The sequence below is a fragment of the Oikopleura dioica genome, chromosome XSR (genome assembly GCF_907165135.1).
Source record: "Oikopleura dioica chromosome XSR, OKI2018_I68_1.0, whole genome shotgun sequence".
In the NCBI taxonomy this organism is placed as follows: domain Eukaryota; kingdom Metazoa; phylum Chordata; class Appendicularia; order Copelata; family Oikopleuridae; genus Oikopleura; species Oikopleura dioica.
The window spans coordinates 3040468-3058881 of record NC_137294.1 but is presented as its reverse complement, the minus strand read 5'-3'; the positions used below and the strand labels follow the sequence as shown (position 1 = coordinate 3058881).

The 18414-nt window shown below is 41.8% G+C and overlaps 5 protein-coding genes across 5 annotated transcripts; 1 reads left to right on the top strand and 4 right to left on the bottom strand.

Annotated features, from left to right (window-relative positions):
• Positions 1–630: 630 nt before the first annotated feature.
• Positions 631–4218, bottom strand: LOC145708802 (gamma-aminobutyric acid receptor subunit beta-2-like). Its single transcript, XM_081786501.1, is given in 10 exon segments — positions 631–763; positions 826–884; positions 932–1058; positions 1267–1462; positions 1817–1924; positions 2191–2390; positions 2902–3091; positions 3305–3441; positions 3644–3810; positions 4045–4218. Coding segments are annotated over 10 exon segments (1491 nt in total).
• Positions 4219–4708: 490 nt separating this feature from the next.
• LOC145708801 (uncharacterized) lies at positions 4709–5676 on the bottom strand. The gene is made up of 5 exons (XM_081786500.1): positions 5621–5676; positions 5296–5574; positions 5166–5253; positions 5014–5088; positions 4709–4968 (listed from the first exon to the last, which is right to left on the bottom strand). The coding sequence occupies exons 1-5, from the start codon at positions 5630–5632 to the stop codon at positions 4709–4711; spliced, it is 714 nt and encodes a 237-aa protein (XP_081642626.1). The 5' UTR covers positions 5633–5676.
• Positions 5677–6111: 435 nt separating this feature from the next.
• Positions 6112–6920, top strand: LOC145708800 (uncharacterized). Its single transcript, XM_081786499.1, has 4 exons — positions 6112–6128; positions 6277–6386; positions 6489–6635; positions 6700–6920. Exons 1-4 carry the CDS (start codon positions 6112–6114, stop codon positions 6918–6920), a joined length of 495 nt encoding a protein of 164 aa, XP_081642625.1.
• A 620-nt stretch (positions 6921–7540) lies between these two features.
• On the bottom strand, positions 7541–10125 carry LOC145708799 (beta-galactosidase-1-like protein 2). Its single transcript, XM_081786498.1, has 9 exons — positions 9912–10125; positions 9691–9759; positions 9027–9565; positions 8906–8985; positions 8654–8802; positions 8326–8614; positions 7976–8284; positions 7745–7878; positions 7541–7704 (listed from the first exon to the last, which is right to left on the bottom strand). The coding sequence occupies exons 1-9, from the start codon at positions 10123–10125 to the stop codon at positions 7556–7558; spliced, it is 1932 nt and encodes a 643-aa protein (XP_081642624.1). The 3' UTR covers positions 7541–7555.
• A 6527-nt stretch (positions 10126–16652) lies between these two features.
• Positions 16653–18361, bottom strand: LOC145707223 (uncharacterized). Its single transcript, XM_081784714.1, has 3 exons — positions 18033–18361; positions 17238–17410; positions 16653–16842 (listed from the first exon to the last, which is right to left on the bottom strand). Exons 1-3 carry the CDS (start codon positions 18359–18361, stop codon positions 16775–16777), a joined length of 570 nt encoding a protein of 189 aa, XP_081640840.1. The 3' UTR covers positions 16653–16774.
• Between the last annotated feature and the right edge of the window lie 53 nt (positions 18362–18414).

The following is an 18414-nucleotide window of genomic DNA, read 5'->3' as shown; positions in this document are numbered from 1 at the left end:
AGTGAGCTATGAAGTGAACAGAAAGAGGTTGAGCTGTTTGCTTATCAGTGTAGGCGCGCGGCTCTGAGACGAGTAGAATGCTTTCTGGAAGTGCTGACATGTGACCACCAGAAGCAATCCACGAAATAAAGACTCACAGGCTGAGTCACAGCGTTGCTCACCTCTGCTGAAGAAATCATGAATCGTAAAGGCACTCCCCGATTTCTCCCCGTTGACACGGCGTGAATAATGACTTTATCAACGTTCTTATCACCTGGTCACGAGGAATCCATTTTCACTTTGATTCCTATTTGCAGAGTCATCATTTTTGAAGATACCAAAGGTTTTGGACGACTTTTGGACTGGATGGCCCTACAATTTGTGGGCTACAAAGAGGTATTCAATAGCAGATTGGTTCCTCTCAAACGTTTTCCTCGTTGATTTCAGTGGTTTTTTTTCACTGGAGAAAAAACTAACTGACCTCAAATGCTGCCATTTTAATCGTACCCTTCTTCCAAGTAAATCTCAGTTAATCATCTTTAGGCATAAATAATTTTGATCTGTTTTTAATAAAGATCAATATCGACGTAAATATTTCCGCAAAGTTGGCTGCGCGCTTTATATTATGTCACTATCAGTCAAATAAACCGGTTAAAGAGATAAGGCAGCTTCCACGTTTTGGAGAGTCAATTCTAGAGTTACTTTTATTAAGCAGAGAAGGAGCTCTTTGCGCGATGCAAGCAAAGTGTGGCGGCCTTCGTCGCGGTCACCAACTAAGTCGTTTCTGATTTTTAGGTTCCAAGAGCCGAGTATTAATCGACCCGCGCTTATTTATTGCTTGTGAACCTTCCCCAGTCGGTCTTGTAGTAAGCCCAGTAGACGATGTTGAAGACGATGAACGAGATCTGAAAGAGAAGCTATGTAACGGAAAGTGACAAGAAACGCCGCTCACCGGAAAAGCGCGGCGGCTGAACTCGTCGATCACAGAAACATCTTTGATGTCGCAAACTGAGATCCCCTTCAACCGCCTGAGTCGTGTCGCGTCCCTTCTGCGCAGCTTTTTTAGAGTTACAGAACCACTAGTCGATTTTCAAGAGGCAGAAAAACTCCCGTATAATAGTAAATAGAACTCCTGGCTGGGGACCATCTCCGTTCGGGACTGATCTTTGCGTTATCGTATTTCTTGCGCCGATTTCAAAACAAATTATGCTTTGATAAATGAGCTTCTTATTTTTGCTGCGTGAGCATTTTTGAAAAGTAAACATTTCCTCTTTTTAAAACCGTTGCCTTTCTCCTCCCAGGGAATTCCTGCATGTTCTGATTCTGCTTCCACCTCCGCCAAGTCCGTACGAATCGCTCAAATCAATACTTTCTTCGCTTTTCTCGACCAGTTGCGAATGCCGTTGGCGTGAGAGTTTCCTTCTCCGCCCGTAGTAAGAGTAGTTGACGATCGCGTACTCAAGCAGTGCCATGAAGACAAAAACTGAAAAGACTCTGAGCACTGTGAGTGGTGGCGTGTTTACATTCCAGCGATAACTCAAAAGTTTAGAAGCAAAATAAACTCCCAGTTTATAGTGTTGATGCGGCCAGATATGTCTGCAACTGAACATGCCAAGATGTAAACATTCGCGCGTCTTCCGCAAATAACTTGAACAAGAAAATCCCTTCTTAACAATCTTCCGAGAAAGAAATAGAACCTCGAGTGCCATTGCATGAGTTTTTTGTTGTCTCATTAAACTAATACTCTAATGATTAGAGTCTGATGTGGAGAGGTTCAATTTTAGTGATCTCTAAATTATGCTTACGCCAGTTGAACTACATATGATGGGTAACGTACCGAAACATGCGAGCATATAAACATCTAGCGCTTTGAGGTCAGGGATTTTGGGCATTCCGGCAGAGACGTGCGTGTAGATTGTAGTCATCGTCATCACCGTGGTGATGCCTTTTGCGAGTGATTCCCCAAGAAAAGGAAGGAGAGACGGAAACTTGGAATTTTGAAAACAGCTCGTTATTGGATGCAAGCAGCTGAGCCACGAGCTCGATTAGGTTTTGTTTACGGAACTCGGTGATAGAAGCCCAATCCCAATTTAGCCAAATACGGTATTAAAACGCCAATTATAATGTCTTCTTTCGCTCAAAATAAACGCAGAATAGAATATTCAAGCTATTGTAGCTGTTAATTAACTGTGCTATTTGAATTAATAACACATTTGTTGATAAAAACGGATCACGGTCCTAGGGAAACTCGCGCAGCTGTGGCTTCGTAATTGATCCAAAACGAGACCCAGCTAAGAATGGTGATCAGAGTGCAGGGAACGTAGGATTGCAAGAGAAAGTAGGTTATTCGGCGTCGAAGCCAGAACTTTTCAGGGGAAATTTTGAGGTTTAATTTCGATTGATGATTTTTACTGAAAATCTGTCTTTAGCTAATAGTTAGATAAGTGATTATTTGATACTCTCAAAAAGGCCTCAAAGAATCTAGTGACATTCTTGTCCCTGAATCCCCTGTAATTTGCTTTTCTACGACGCATTTTCTAAATGAACAGTCTCTGCTTAGACAAAACTGTGAGTTTAGAAGTTCGCGTTTTCTAAGGGTAAAGGTCGCCCCAAATCCCTTCAGGGTGATGCGATGGTTCGTAAAGTCGTTTTGTGTGTGCACGGTGCGCAGGACACTCGCCTGCTGAATCTGAAATAATAATTGAGATTGAATCAATGTTGCCAGTGTGTAATTTCGGCACCTCGAATTGCTGGAGACTGGGCGAGATTAGAAAACAAAATTATGTGACTGGTATCCTTATTATGCTTGTTATGCAACGGTTTCAGTCTTCTAAAATTGTGTTATGCACAGCCATTAGTAAATATATTGGCTGGGGTTTGTAATTATTCACGCGATTTTTAAGCCACTTTTTTTCGCGCTACGTTATCGCTTCTAATCCCTCCCTGAGATCGTCCAGCCCGTTGATGCTGTTGCCGATGCTGTTGAAGCCCTCTTTCTCGTTGCCCATCAGATACAGGTTCATTTCGTCTTCCGAATGACTGTACGATTCCATGATCAAGGAGCAGTTTTGTTCGTCCAAGGGATACTTGTGCATTTGCTGGATTTTGGTTCAAAATTAATCAAGACAATAGATTATTTTTGAAAATTTGCGGACTGCGTTTTCTTTAGTTCGATCACATGATGTTTAGTGTTAATGTTTAGAAAGTGCTTCAACCAAAGCATAGGGCAAACAAGCTTCATTGTTATTCTTATCGAGTAAAAAACATTTCCGTCTTTCCAGAATTTCAACAACACGGGCATAAATATTCTAGCGTTGGCACAAACTCTTTCCTGGGTACAAACGTACCATTGTGTTCATCATTGTTACTGTATGTCGGAAGGAGCTTTTTTCGTTGACAAAGAATACGTCTGGTACCTTTTTTGGGCTTTTTCGGGTCTGAAGAACAAAAATTTTCAGCGAGCTAAAGTAGTGAAATTCGTGAACTTTTGAAAGTCTGTTCAAGAAAGCCTGACCATATATCGCTTTCGATGACTGAAGAAAGCGCGATGGAGCAGTTGTCGAGCCAGCCGATGGGACCGAATTCGCCAGCAGGGTCAAGAACTGTGCGGGGATTGATTCAAATGCGCTGCCCTTGGTCGAATGCAGCGCGTTGAATATTCAACCCCTTTGCTAAACGTGGGTCGCGCCATTTTTGGAGAAAGTACACTGTCAGCGTGTAGTCCATCTTCATTTCCGAAACCTCGTCGATACCAGCAACAAATAAATTGAGGCCGACTTCCACCGGTCGACGCTCCTCGAAGTTAGGTCGTATCCGCGGATCGTACCGCTCCTTACGTAAAAATTGTTTACGCGATACAGTATTTTCGAAAGATCAAGCACGTGGATGAAAAAAGCATCAATAAACAATTAAAGAGTTTTAAAATATTTGCTCTTAAATTAGAGTAAGTCCACGGACATCCGTTACAACTGCAAGCTTCATTCAAGTCTTCATGTTTTAGTAATAAAATAAACCCCAAACAACAAATACTTGAAAAAAAAGAGACTCCGCTCGAGTGAGAGTTACCTTGTCCAACATCCTGTCGAGCATAATTTTAAGCTTTCCGTGCTCGATCTCGCACTGTTCAATGCCCGTGTAGTCAGAAATTGTTTTTTGCGATGCATCTTCTTGATTCACTGTCTCGCTAACTGTGACTGTAACTGAAGCAAGTAAAAACAAGTAATTTATTGCTTGTCTCATTTTTGTCAAATTTAAAGAGGCAATAAAATGATAAGAATAAAGAAGGGGCTCCTTTGGGAACTCATCCCTTTTTCGCGTGGGCCGCTAAAAATCGATTCTCTATTGACTAGTATTTTCTACGGTTCTAGGACGGAACATTAATTAATTGTATTCTGGATACTTGGTTTCTGGTCATTAGAGAATAACGGATCCGTATTTATTCCAAAACGGCGGAAACTAAGGACTCATGTATTCTCTGGAAACGTGGCTGGGGCCAGTAGCTCAAGCTTCTTTCAGCGATTTTATTAAAGAAATGCCTGCTCCCGTCAATTTATGTCATCGCCAGATTTCCGGCAGCAGATTTCCAGATTTCGAAACTTTTTTCGTGTTTTATTTTTCAATCTTTGCAGGCAGAATTTGAGTTGTAATCGGGATGTTATCAGCCAGAGAAATTTGTCTAAGGAAATCGGCTAAACAAATGGAAGTGGGAAAGAGGGCGAAATATAGCGGTTTATGCTTCGTCGTCATCAGTTTCTTCGTCGGTGTCGTCGACCTCCGACGTAGTTGTTGGCAGCTCAGGATCAATGATTTGCCATTTGTCATTGGGCTTGCTCGAAGCTGGCTGCCACTCGGTGATGCCAAAGCCCTGGCAAATCAACTTTCTCGCCTTCCACAAGGAGCGACGGCCATCCTTGATCGAGGGCAGTGGCCACGCTTCCCGAGCATTGACGATTTCTTTGATCTTCTTTTTGTCGACTCCGACAAGTTTGTCTGAATTATAAATTTAAACATCATTATTATTTTTGCTTTTTTTGCCTTGTTTTTCGGCCGACCAGCGAATTCCGTCACTAAACGCGACTGTCCATTTGATCCAGATTCGATGCTCTGTGTCTGAAAATTTTTTTGTAAATCTTATAGAATATATTTATAATATTAAAGTGTCCATTCAGATGTTTTTAAAATCATACCTCCTTTCAAATAGGCCTCGGTTATGGTGGATCCGTCGGGTTGACGCACTTTCTTCTTTCCCCAGGCGAGATACATGCCGCCGAATTCCTGTTAAAACTGTTGAATTTCAAATAAATGATCTGTGTTTACCTCCAGTTCCCATTCTGCGTCCTCGTTGAAGTTTTCCGGCGCTCGTCGGAGTCTTTCCACTGGTCGAGCAGTCGACTTTCTCGCAACTGGTCGTTTACCGGTAAACTTCTTCTTTTTCTTGCCACTACCAGTCGGGGGCTTCGGGAGGATCAGTTTCTTCTTCGGCTTTTTTGTAACCGCTTCTCGGACGGACTTCGCAAGATCCGTCTTGTTGTGCGAGGTTTTCCGCGCCGTGTTGCGTTTCGACGGCCCAGGTTCTTCATCGGATCTCTTGGCCCGCTATCAAAGTTAATTTGCTCTCATTTTCCTGATTATCATAACTTACAGTTCGTACCATTCTTCTCCAATACTCTTGTCCTATCTTCTACAAATTCCTTCCTGAAACATATTTTGGTAAAGCAAACGGTTAAAATTAAGCTTCAAAACCTGAAATTTTCTAAAAATTCTCTTCTGAGCAAGAAGGATGCCCCAACGGAGTTTATATAGCGTGCTTGGCAGCCCTTCATGATTTCTCCAAAGCATTCGAGTATTTCGTTGAACAATGAAAAGTTATCACGACGAAAAATTCGCGTCTTATTATCTGATAATATTACTTTTTTTGATTGGATTTGAAAAGTATAACTTACTTTACGTTTGGGCCGAAAATTTGCTCTGCGAATTGTTTGTATTTATGCGTTAATGAACAAACTGAACTGATAATTATTGCTTTACTTGTTATGGTCATAAATTGGATAAAATCTCTAGATGATCTGCGGTGGAATGTTTTTGAGCATGCTTCGTCGTCATTCTTCCAGTTTAAAAAAATGAGCACCGCAGATGACTTCTCAAGCATCGTGAGCGAGTTCCGCGAAAGGGATCATACATTCCAACAGAGAAAAATTAATACTATTAATTAGCCGAACTTGAAATGCGTCAAAAGCGGAATCACGAGAATTGAAGACGGAAAACTAATTTTACCGAAAATATTATCCCAAAACAAAGGTCCCCTTCTGCGGCAAAACCAACCAAAACGAAAGCAAAGAAGTTCAAAAAATCAAAATCAAAGATCCAGAGTCTCCAGACTGAACCGCCAAGGGAAGACACTGAGCCAGGTTGAGTTTCATCAGCTTCAAAACAAGCTGTTTCTAATTGTTATGTGAATACACCATCGGACGAATAGATATGTTAATCCTTGAATATGGAACTCGAATGAGCAAAACACAAAGAAAATGACGGAGTAGAACCAGTAGCACCATCACTAGCATATCGCGGACATCCTTCCCTACTTGAGATTCCAAAGGGCCTCGTCAAGAAAACAACGGAAGGGATGGACCGATACTTTGAAATGAAAGGAAAACCAGGTGAGTTCAGAAAGCATATTTTCAAGAAAGATCGAATTCTTCGCTACCTATTCACTATTTTCAGCATACTTGAAAGCATTCGAGCGAGCCAAGTACGACCCAAACGTCGGGTTGGTTGTCAGAGGGCCACTTCCAGAAGAATACGAGTATATGCAGCTCGATCACTCTCTAGACGACCGCAACAATTTCTCGGATCTTTGTTGCAACGAGCCTTATTTTTCTATGACTGCACCAAGGATAGGCTTCTTTGATTCTCAAGCTGTGTCCGTCTTACTTACTAAATGAGCTCTTAAAAGACCATCCGGCAATGAAAGATCTCATTACCCCCCAATGTTGTGCCGCCCCGTGATTTGTGGATCGATTACTTGCCGAAACTGCCGAGGAAAAGCGCTTCGGTACGCGCGACAAATGCACCGACTAGGTCCAGAACAGAAAGAAAAGAAAAAAGAAGTGCCTACCCGAAATACACCACAGCGGCTAAGTAAGTGGATCGCCGGAAACATTGAACTCTAAATTGTATTTTTAGTTGCCATGTTTTGCTTCATTTTCCTGCTGGGCGCCGCAAAGATATTATTTTGGGATAACTTCGGCCTCTGAATCAATTTCAGAAATTATGTCTCAGAGCCAGCGCACTCTATCAAACAAAGAGCCATTTATTATCTCTGATATTTGCACAATAAAGAAATTTAATGCTACTCTAACTGTACTCGTCTGTTTTCCGCAAGAATCTGTGCGAGAGTGAGTTCTTTATTCTAGCTGTCTTTTTGCAGCAGTTAAATGAATTTATTGAGGTTGGGGCCATTCTTCTTGATTCACGTCGAGAATCGGAGTCGCTGAAAATTCGATTTCACGAATTTCAGGGGCTGCGCACGTTTCAAAATAGTGATTGAGCAGTTATATCAAATCAAAAACACGTTTGATCAATTCGAAACGGTTCCTTGGATCTCTTCGAAAACGACGATTGAATTGTAGTCGCGTCTGGTCAGGAAGGTCTTGGGGATGTAGAGAGTTTGCTGCGGACCAATGTACCAGTACCGTCCCAAATTGCGGCCATTTATGAAGACGACTCCTGTTTCAGTTTTCAACAAGAAATCAAAATGGGCACGTACCTTTGCCCCATTTGGTCATGTTTATGAATGCATCCATGGGCTCGTCGACGTACACATCGAATTTATAAAACGCAGGCGCGTCGATAAACATCACTGGATTGGAGTCCCACTTGAGACTCTCGATGTACTCCTGACTCGGGCTTTTCGTTTATTAGCCTTTATTAAATCTTTCTTCGTGGACTCGGAAATTAATCGTAATCAATCCGATCGAATTCTAAGCCTTTTTCCTGATCGAAAGGAAGCGACCAGATATTCCAAGAAGCGTCGAAATTGCCACCGAAGCCAATCTGTTCCTTCAATCCCATATAAGCGTCGTTAAGTTTTTTGTAGTTTATTCGGCCAGAGTTTTCGATCAAAAGATCGACGACATTGCCCCATTGAGGCATATCGACGGGAATTTCGGAAAGAATGTTCTGGTTGCCGGGAGTGTTGGTGATCGAGTAGACTCGTTCTTGGTTGACAAAGATGTTTGCTCGACCGGAGAGCGCCTTGTCCATTCCGTCGATAGTGATGTTTCCTTTTGGAAACGAAGCTTGAGATCTAAAGCAATAACTACTCATAGTTACAAGAAACTGCGCTACCTGTAAAGAGCGTATCCATAGGGCTGACCTCGACCCTGATTAACGGGGAACCACTCCATAGCGATACATTCCTCGGAGGCGAAGGTTTCAGCTTGGGCCAAATTTCTCCAGAGAGATGCCGCCTCAGAAGCCACCGTTGTTTCGTAAACAAATATCTCGGGATCAGCAGGTCGCTCTTCAGGGGGAGAAAATCCAAGAATTTCTTGAACCACAGTTCGAGTAATATCCAGCTTTTCAGTAATTCGCCCTTCTTCGGACAGGGGGCAGTCATAGTCGTAGCTTGTGATCACTAGAAAAATGTCTTTGGATGTTGATCAGAAGAACAGACCTGGTTGATACTCGAGCCCGCCAGTCTGCGAGTTCGTGTTGAAATTGGCACCGTTCATGAAGCCAAAGTTGGTGCCCCCATGGAACATGTAGTAGTTGACAGAAGCGTTCGCGCTCAAGATTGATCGCAAGTTTTCCTCAAAGCTGGCCCTTAAGAATTTTTTGTGGTTTGTCCGATCCAATAGACAGTCGAAGAACGTGGTTTTTAAATTCCGCATGGAATCTTAAATCAGCATCTGGAAGATTTACTTACGGAGTTGTTCCCTGATGATGGTAGCCCCAAAAGTCGAACCAGCCTGACCACCATTCCATAACCATCATTGGCTTATTTGGCTACAAAAACATACGAAAGAGAAGCTAAATGAGAGTCGTACTTGGACGTTTTCAAGGGCGGATAGCCATAAATTCGCATTTGTCTGGAAGTTAACAGTTTTCAGAACATCGTCAAAGTTGAGTCCATAAGGATCTCCCTCGAGTTGATACTTATAGAAATCCCATCCTCCGTCAGAAGTGAAAAGAAGCTCTTCGCAGTTCTGGTCCTTGATCAATTGACGGAGCCATGTGAGGAAAGCCGGGTCGAGTGGACCGATATTTTGTGCCTCAGCAAATCCAGCGTATTCGTTTTCGATTTGCACGGCAATGATGGGGCCGCCGTTTTGGTACATCAAATGGTTAACTCGACCGAACAACTCGCGGTAGAAGTTCTCCACAGCCTCCAAATAGCCAGGATAGGTAGTGCGTACCTTCATTTCCGTATCATGAAGAAGCCAGTACGGGTGTCCTCCCCACTCCCACTCGGCGCAAATGTACGGGCCAGGGCGGAAGATCACATGTAGTCCAAGTTCCTCGGCCATTTCGATGAAACGGACAACATCCAAGTCACCCGAAAAGTCGAACTCGCCCTGGTAAGGCTTTAAATAAGTTTTTCGATTGTTTAACCATGAATAGTGGCCGATTATCATTATAAACACAGGCGCATTGTTTTACACGTATTAGATGGCGCATCAGTTATAATTGTATCAAAGGAAAAACGGTCCTCATGCAAATTCCACGAGACATACAGCTCGACGGTATTGAGGCCTGCGTATTTGAGCTTTGTCAAGCGGTCTCATCCGCAGGATCATCCACTGAGCCACTTTGCTATCGCCAGCTGCTGACATTCAAGTTGCAAAATATTACGCGTTACTCTGACAGTAGTAGCTCTACTGTCAAGCGACTGCAAAGCTTTAGAAATCTCTACGGTTATTGATGATCCTTGCCTAGCCAGTATTCGTTGGGCACACGGAAGTAGTGGATAGATCCAGAAACAAGCGTAATCGGCTCGCCATTCAGCCAAAACTTCCCATCATCTCTTGCTTCTAGCGGACTTCTGTCGGCAAGTGCCAAGGAAAAAAGTAACCCGAGCACACGCATTTTCAAAGTGAAGATTCCTTGGCGAACTTGTCGAGCGACCTCTCTGTGCAAGATTGACATTTGCGCATCAAACAGAACAGCGAGAACAGACCGGGTAGGTCCCGATTACGCGTTTTCGTAACAGCGAAAAGTAACATGGCTAGCAAAGGCTTCTATACAGTGTAGAAAAAAGATAGATCTCTATACTTACATAGATAAAATAATAATTCTTGCTATCTTTTTCGGATAAAAGAGTTTGGCATTCATAAACAAGATAAAAAAACTCATCTGAACTTGCTTTCTAGCATTCTAAAACGGCTGAGAAAATTCGGTTGGGAATGAAATCCGCCTTGAGATTTTCTTAGATAACACTTGGTCTTCCGCTGCTCTCGTAATTCTGAAGCGCTTCAAACACGCTATCGGAAAATCACGTTTTAGTCAATCACCATCTACTCAAAATATGTATCTCGAAGCAGCAACTATTTTGGTACAAGCATTTCTTACCTCCCCTTATGCGTCCCTGCGACTTCAAAGAGACGTCCTTGATGCTAGTTAACATCATACACATTGTAATGACCATGTATCGACATTGTAGGACCAAATTTATTGGGTTACGCAAAACGAAACGACTCAACGGTCACCTTTACCCTCAATAATTTCCGGATAACGGTTATTAACCGGATTAACCGGATCCGTCTTTGACAAAATCGCGTGTTTGCTAACTCCTGTATTTCAGCCTAATCCTAGCACAGCTAGCTCAGTTAAAAAGCTTAGAATCCTCCTCTTACTGTTACAGTCATTACATTTTTCACTTAGTTGCAAACTTTTGTAGTTGACATTTGAATCAAAAGATTTGATAATCTTCTTGTCATTTACTCATTATGGAAATTGACAGAACGATATTTTCGGACTCCTGGCTCAAGTTTGCCATCAATAATCCCATGTCCTCTTCATCCATGAGTTTCAGCTTCCCACGGAGGTAGAAGAGGAGGGGCGAAAACAGATGTCTTCAATCAGAAAATAATAATTTCGAGTTTTGAAGATGTAGCGGCGCCTGAATAAGTTTGTTTTCACAACTCGACGACATTAATTGCTAGCTCGCGATTGCTATTCGTTCGCTTCAAATCTGAGCAGTTCGCTTAGAAGTAGCCTACCCGCCACTCTAGTTTTATACAAATAAGCCAGCTTAGCCCGTCACCTACAAACAACGAGCAGTTAACCTTTGCCCGCATATAACTGGACAAATAGCGATTCTTACGAGCGAGTTACAAGAAGAGTCGTAACTAGCAATAATCAAATAAGATCGTCTCTCAAAATAAAATCGTAATTATGAATTAATACCATAGATTTTTCAGACAAACAAACTCTCGTCTTCCTTTTCACAAAAGAATCCTCGAAAATAAATAATCCCGAAAAGACAAACTTGTGTTTTGAAAATGACTCTCTAAAAAGGCGCAACAGGTGAATGCAAAGTGGATGAGTTGGTGATCCCCGGATCATCCCGACGATAACAAAGCTGTATTCAAACGCCAATTCCATCACAACACGAGTTACTGCGAATATACCCAAACAACAAGGACGACTTTGACGTGTAGACGAGTTTATGAAAAAATATCAGTTACTAAAATTGGTTAAAAGTAAGTGAATTTGAAAGAGTATGATTGATGATTTTTTTAAATTTGAAATTGTCGAGTAGCGTCAAAACGTGAAATGGAAATCGTTGGTTTTGACCCTCCGGATTATGGATAGAATTATGGCTTGCTCCAAAGTAGGAGCAAAGGTGCCGTATTTGAGAGCCATGGGATCTTGTGCAAGCGATAACTTCTCCTTGACACGCATCTGCCGCTCCACGTTAAATAAGGAACCTTTCTAAAGATTGATATTCGAACACGTGTTTCTTAGTTTATTATTCTGGTAGTTAGCCTTTCCAACTTCCGCTTTCTTCTTCTTTTTCACGGACTCAGTAGCTCAAGCGACATTCGGCGGATGTATTTTCGCCCGTAGTGTTCTTCCATTGTATCGCTGAGAAATGAGAAAATTAAAGAGTTAATTGCTGATAATTTCGGTTTCCCGGAATCCGAAAAGCTCAACAACTGATTTCCGAATTCTGATTGTCAACTGCACTCGAAAAACGGATTGCTTCAGTTCAATAATCGCACGTTTCGACAAGCTCATTATCAGTCGATGTACTTGACTAGAATTGTAAAGCAGATGAGAGCACTTGGTTAATCTGCTGAATCGGCAGTTTTAAATTATAACATAGCATTACATCTATTGCCACCTATTGGAAGATAATTTTTAGCCGAGAAGATTAAGTGTTTTCTATTTTTAGCGAAAATATCGCCAAGCAAGTGTACTAAGAGTAATGTAAGGCCACGATCAAGAATTAGCATTAACACGGGCGGAAGAAAAGAAGATCGATGATCCTTAATAAGGCTTCCTTTGAATTCAAAGCATCATCCATTTTTTTAACGATGATGAAAACATCAGCGAGCGAAAAATGGTAGTTAGCCACGTGTACTGATAGAAGCTAAATCGAAAGTGACCGCGTAACGAGCTGAAGGCTTGAAGACTTACTTGAGCTGGATGCCGGAGGATGCTGTCCATGAATTCATGCCGATGCCGATCATGATGAGCAACTTTGGTATTTGGGTATTCGAGCGATTTAATTACCTCGTCCGAAAACTCGCTCAATAATGCGACAAGAATTCTATCATTCTATCACGATTTCTTCTCCCATGTTACTGTACTACTAGTTGACTAGTCAGAAGTGTGACCATGTTTTATCTCGTTTAATTATCCCAAGAATCTCTCCTTCCTTGTTCTATTCTACTTTCGACTTAACAAAATTGGAAAATCAGATTTCTGGTTCTGGCAAATTACGATTGTTTCTCTAACTTCCCGCAATCTGATTTCATTATGGAATGGATTGTTTCCGTAAATCTGCGCCGATCGCGGCGACCCTTAGAAGTTGTTGTTTTCGTTTTTGCCACGGTAAACGGTAATTAAACGTGCCAGCCAGTTATTTGATAAACACGAGTGACTTCCGAAGGGTTTTGTTTTAGGGGAAAGAGGCAGCTTTCGCGGTCAGCGGCTACTAAAAAGGGTCAGTTCGAGACGCTGTTGGAAGCCGTAAAAATGATAAGTGGCTCCGGACGCTGCTAGTTTTTACCAGGAAGCTGGAATTCAGTAAAGCAGGTTCTCTTTTTACACTTTTTATTCGTGTATAAGATCGTAACCCTAACCCTAAAAAATGCAAAAATTTAAGCGATTGTGTAATTTCTCGAATATCCGTGCCAAAGTCATTGGAAAGCCGATGCAAATTAGCAGCAAGGTCCCTTCATTTTCCACATTTTCGATCATTTGATCGTGCCGCGCCGCTTTGATTAATTGCTGAACACGACTAATTAATACAAATTTACGCATAAACTCCTTTTTACAACAATAACTTTTCAGTAGTACAAGTTGTATTTATCTTCTTCCAGTTTCCCTTATCCGTTCGCTCGTAAATGATTATCGAAAATTGTCACGTGGAATGACATCTTTCGATAATTGAGCGAGTAGAATTTACACTGAAAATAGAAAAATACAATTTTAAAATGAAAACGCCCAAAAGCATAAAAAGGGGGTTTTCTATTTTGCTTTCAAAGCAGAGCAGGAATCAATTAATTCTGTTTGGAATGTTGTCTCACAACGTGAATGTACTTGCATAGATGTTTCGATCGATGGTGGTGATGCCATACAAGAATCCAATAAGTATCACCACCAGAACCGAGATCATTCCAAATCTGAATGTTTCTTTTTAGAAACCGCCATCTACCTCTCCTCCGCGGCTTCAATTTTCTCAGCAGAAAATTACTGGCGAAGAAAAAAGGCGCGGGGAGGAAAGGGTTGACGCTGCCGAAGCTCAGAAGACAATAAAGTCGGCCCGCACGTCGGCTCTTTCACGAGCCTACTCAGGGCGCCTGTCTGTACTTATGGTTGTAGGATATCGCAATCGGCTACAAATGGGTACACATGTTCGAGGAAGCGAGCAAAAGAAAATGTGAACCCACGGAAATGTCTGAGACACGAGCTCGTGCTCCAAATGCCGCCTGCTGCTTTCCAGCTTCCATTTATTCCGCTCTTTGCTGCGCGACAGTCTCTTTTTACCGGCTTTCTTATTTGCAGTTTTTCGCTTTTCGTACTTACGGAATTGGAGCGAAAGTTATCTCTTGTTTCATTATTAGCGGCTATTTTAGAAAGATTGATTTAACAAGTGCTACTACTTGATCTTTTAGAGCGAGAAGGAGTAACTTATTACAATGGAAAGCGGCTTATGCCACGAGAGGTGACGAAGTTATACGGCATTATACGGTAGGTCGACAATGATCGCCACTCAAAAACTTTTAATTGGTCTGCTATCGGACGGGAAACATCCGAGTGGTCGCCTCTCGCCCAGATCGCCTCTTGCCCAGATCGCCTCTCGCCCAAGATCGCCTCCCGCCCAAGTTGGGCAAGAGGCGATCTGGGCAGGAGGCGATATATCAGTATATCATCAGTCGTCTTCACCATGTATCAGTTCCCCTGCTACCTCAACCGGCTACCTCACTCGTCAGAAGTTCAAAAATTTCCTGACTGTACCAGCTCATCTAGCGAAATATTTCGTTCGAATGAAATAATAAAAAGATGGTTCAGGCTTTACGACGAAAGGTACTTGCTGAGCGGGAGCAAGTCATGATAGGGAAGTCTAATGGAGTCATTTTTGAGTGTTCCACGCCTTCTTCCGAAGATCGCCTCTCGCCCAACTTGAATTTGTCCTTGTTAGTTTACACTGAAAATAATCTCACATCGCCTCTCGCCCAAGATCGCCTCCCGCCCAAGTTGGGCAAGAGGCGATCTGGGCAGGAGGCGACTTGGGCGAGAGGCGATCTGGGCGAGAGGCGACCACTCGAAACATCCTCCTCCAGCATTGTAGAATCGTGTCTTGCGGTCAACTAATTATTGTTAGTACTACAGAGATCGTTCAATAGAAGACAGCTTGCTAGAGCCAATCAAAGCCAATTTTGTAACGAATTTGCTGTCGTTACTGCTAGATGAACTTAATTTTCACCCTCCGAAGCTCCAGAAAATGCTCTTGAAAAGATTCTAGCGATAACGTTATCAGTTGAAAATTTGAAGAAAGCCGACGCCTGAGAGGAGAGTTTCTGTCTCTGCAAAAAAGGTTCAAAGACAAACTTTCGAATGCTCATTTTTCTTCGTTTTTAGATTTGGAGACGAGTGAAGCGGACGAAATTGGAAAGAAGACGGATCATTGTCAACGAGGTTTGATTAGCGCACCTTTCTCTTCTTCTAATTAGCCTTAATCGCCTTAATCGAACATTCCCCTTACTACCTATTGCTGTTTCCCTTGCATTTATTTTCTATATAATTTCTATCTAATGATCTCTCCCCTTTGGTTGACAGTCATAAGTCCCCTCCCTTTTTGAACCGATTCCATGAACACATAGGCTCTGGATTTCGCATGCAATTCAAGAGTAACATCTTCGACTGGGGAACAATGTAAAAATCAAGTGACGAGACAGTATTTGAGGAACGTTTTTCATTTCCTTTTTGGTCTTTTGTAGCGGTCCTTGAGAAAGATCAATTGACAAGTTTTGTCCGTGCCGTTCATTGAACTTCAACTCGATTTTACTCTTTCCCTCACTCTGTCGAATTCAACATCGATAATCCTCAGATACATTTCAGTTAGGTCTCGAATATGTTTCGTGGTGGAAATGTAGACCTAATTAACCTCCAGTTAACGCAAAACCTAACCCTTACGGACAATGAGCAATCTTTAAGAACTACTTTAACTGGACAACTAGGCAATTAACAATAGTATAGTATATTTTTTGTTTTTCTTCAATTATCAAAAAGTACTTCGAAAAAGTGAACATAATATTATTGCCTAGCTCTCTTTTTCTTGTGTTTGGTGCTCATCTGGCCCTAATTACTCCCTAGACACTTGCTTACAGAAAACAAAGGGAAAGAAATACTTAAAGAATTCGGCGATTGATGGACACAAAATTACTCGAAGCAAGAATCGATTGATTCCGCACTTGCCATAATATTGCGACGCTTTGAGGTAAACAAGCACTCTCCTTTGATCATTTATTACAACTTAAAACTGGCCTAAATTTAATCAGACAACTCCAACTCTACCAAACAATTATTGATGTTCATCCGAACAATTTTTTAATTTCATTAATTCTGCTTCGATCGAACAAAAAGGAGGAGCCTTCTCTGAAAAGAAAATGCTGCTTTGAAGTCCTGCTTGATCAAATTATCAAATTTATTGCTTGAATCATAATTTATCATTGTTAAAATGGAGAAAGAGAGAGCTGCCTAAGTGAGGAAACTGGTGGGAGAGGTCACGTATAAAAACGGCGTTTCAAATGTAGTAACTTTTTTGCGCCAACGCGTAACACATGTTTTACTGACTCTCGACGACTACTGATTTGGCCGTATAGAAATGGTCGAACTCGAGCCAATCAATAGCAAAATAATATCCAATTTTACCGCTTCCGATTCTTTCTGAGGCTCCAAAACGTCTGTAAACTTCAATAAAGGACTCAATTAAACATGGATTAGAGTTAATTTATTATGTACAGTCTGAGGTAGTATACAATAGGCTTTTAGGGTCATCAAAAGCAACAGGGAAGGGCTCAATATTCCGACGTATTCTCGGACAATTCTAGCGCCGAATTCTTCAATTGGTCTGGTCTCCAGCTTTCTTCTGCGGAGCGGGAGCTTTGTCAAACTGATTCGACATATCATCTAAAAAGTCCAGATTTAGAAGAGAGAACGCGGAAATGATAAAAACGCGCCTTTCAAACGCCTGTTTGCGATAAAGTTAGCCGAATTTCAGCAATTATTGCTATATGTAGGGTTTAGAAAGTGGCTTTATATTGAGCTCGAAATTGAACTTTGACGGATTCGTTTCAACTCCCGTGAGAGCATTTTTTAGAAAGGTCAAATTCATCATTCTTGTGCAAGTTTGTGCTCGTAACCATTGTATAATCCTTTTTTTAAAATACCCACAAGTTGAAAGTTCAAGCGATCGGTTTCTAAAATTGATTCGGATTCGTTTCAATCAGCTGAGTTATTAATAATCAGCTTGAAGCATTGTTTGAAAATCATTGTTTTTTCGTAAATAAGCTTAAGTTGTTTACCTCTGGTCTGGATGAATTTGCTGAGAGTGGGTCTGATGCAACTGCTCTCGATTAGAATGGAGTCTTCCGGAGGAGTCAAGAGTGGGCTCATTGCGTCTCGCCACATGTTGATGAACTTCTTCTTCGAGCTTTGCGTGTACTCCCCAAACAAGTCAATAATCGCCGCACGCAGGCTACGTAATAGATTAATAACCAGTCTCTACTTTGTATAAAGAAACAAATAGGCTCTTGCTTTGTGAAAATATATATCGACGAGGGGTTTTCGTTAACTTTCACAGTTTTGTTTATTCTTATTTCTATTGTTATTAGAAATTCACAACCAATTTAAACCATCACAGTAGAAGTTGTTCTGTAGAAGTGACCTCTATTGATGCAAAGTTGAATTTTGGCGGAAAGCGGCAATCAATTATTTAGAACTTCCGGCGGTTGAATAAATTAAAGAGGATAAAGCCGCACATGACAAATATGATTTGAAACTGGTGAGCTTCCGCTTTTTGGCGGAAATAAAAATAGTTAACGAAACAGCTCCATATTCATTTTTTCCTCTATCGATTCGGAAGTGGAATTCGATGGTTTCCGAATTGAATGTTCGCTCAATTATGAATTTCTATGTTGTAGAATCTACCAGATATATTGTCATATATGAATTGTCCGAATTCGATTGGGCCACAACGGAGCTGAGTCAATAGACAACAGCGGTCTACAATGTACCCAAGAAATAATTGCCTCTGCGAAGTTAACACAATATTATTCGTGTCGACATAACGTAACGTTTCTCATTTAGATGATGCTTACCTCATTTGCTTCCAACATCCCTTTTCGGCATGGCAAGCGTGGCTGCTCTGGACGGGGATGATTTCCACCGAATCCAGGGACTGCGTGTGAACCTGCATCAACAGGAATGTCGCCGAGCACTGGTCGGTCTCGAAGCTTTCTCCAAAGCTGGACTGCGGTCTGAAGGAGCCAAGCATTTTGAAGTCGCACATCAATCGGAGGAACGCCTCGTAGCGCGTGTTCGCTTCCACGATCAATTCTTCTGGCGAAAAGGCCTCGGTGTTCACTTCTGTCAGCGTGAAACCGGAGAGAACCAGGGTTCGACAGAAACGAGCAGATGGCTCGTTCATGCAGAACCAGCTTTTGTCAGGGTTATTCTTTATAAGTTCTAGCGCATTTTCGT

Bases quoted from the DNA above. Each gene is read 5' to 3' on its own strand.
- LOC145708801 (XM_081786500.1), bottom strand. The intron at 5,089-5,165 runs GTATGATTTTAA...AAAAATTTTCAG, and splicing joins CGAGGCCTATTTGAAAGGAG to ACACAGAGCATCGAATCTGG. The intron at 4,969-5,013 runs GCAAAAAAAGCA...TTTATAATTCAG, and splicing joins CTGGTCGGCCGAAAAACAAG to ACAAACTTGTCGGAGTCGAC.
- LOC145708800 (XM_081786499.1), top strand. The intron at 6,387-6,488 runs GTTGAGTTTCAT...AACTCGAATGAG, and splicing joins AAGGGAAGACACTGAGCCAG to CAAAACACAAAGAAAATGAC. The intron at 6,636-6,699 runs GTGAGTTCAGAA...CACTATTTTCAG, and splicing joins TGAAATGAAAGGAAAACCAG to CATACTTGAAAGCATTCGAG.
- LOC145708799 (XM_081786498.1), bottom strand. From the start codon at position 10,125: ATGTCAATCTTGCACAGAGAGGTCGCTCGACAAGTTCGCCAAGGAATC. The intron at 7,879-7,975 runs TCAGGAAAAAGG...GAAAAGCCCGAG, and splicing joins ATCTGGTCGCTTCCTTTCGA to TCAGGAGTACATCGAGAGTC. The intron at 7,705-7,744 runs GTACGTGCCCAT...AAACTGAAACAG, and splicing joins CATGACCAAATGGGGCAAAG to GAGTCGTCTTCATAAATGGC.
- LOC145707223 (XM_081784714.1), bottom strand. From the start codon at position 18,361: ATGAACGAGCCATCTGCTCGTTTCTGTCGAACCCTGGTTCTCTCCGGT. The intron at 17,411-18,032 runs GTAAGCATCATC...TCTATTACGTAG, and splicing joins GGATGTTGGAAGCAAATGAG to CCTGCGTGCGGCGATTATTG. The intron at 16,843-17,237 runs GTAAACAACTTA...TGGACTTTTTAG, and splicing joins CAAATTCATCCAGACCAGAG to ATGATATGTCGAATCAGTTT.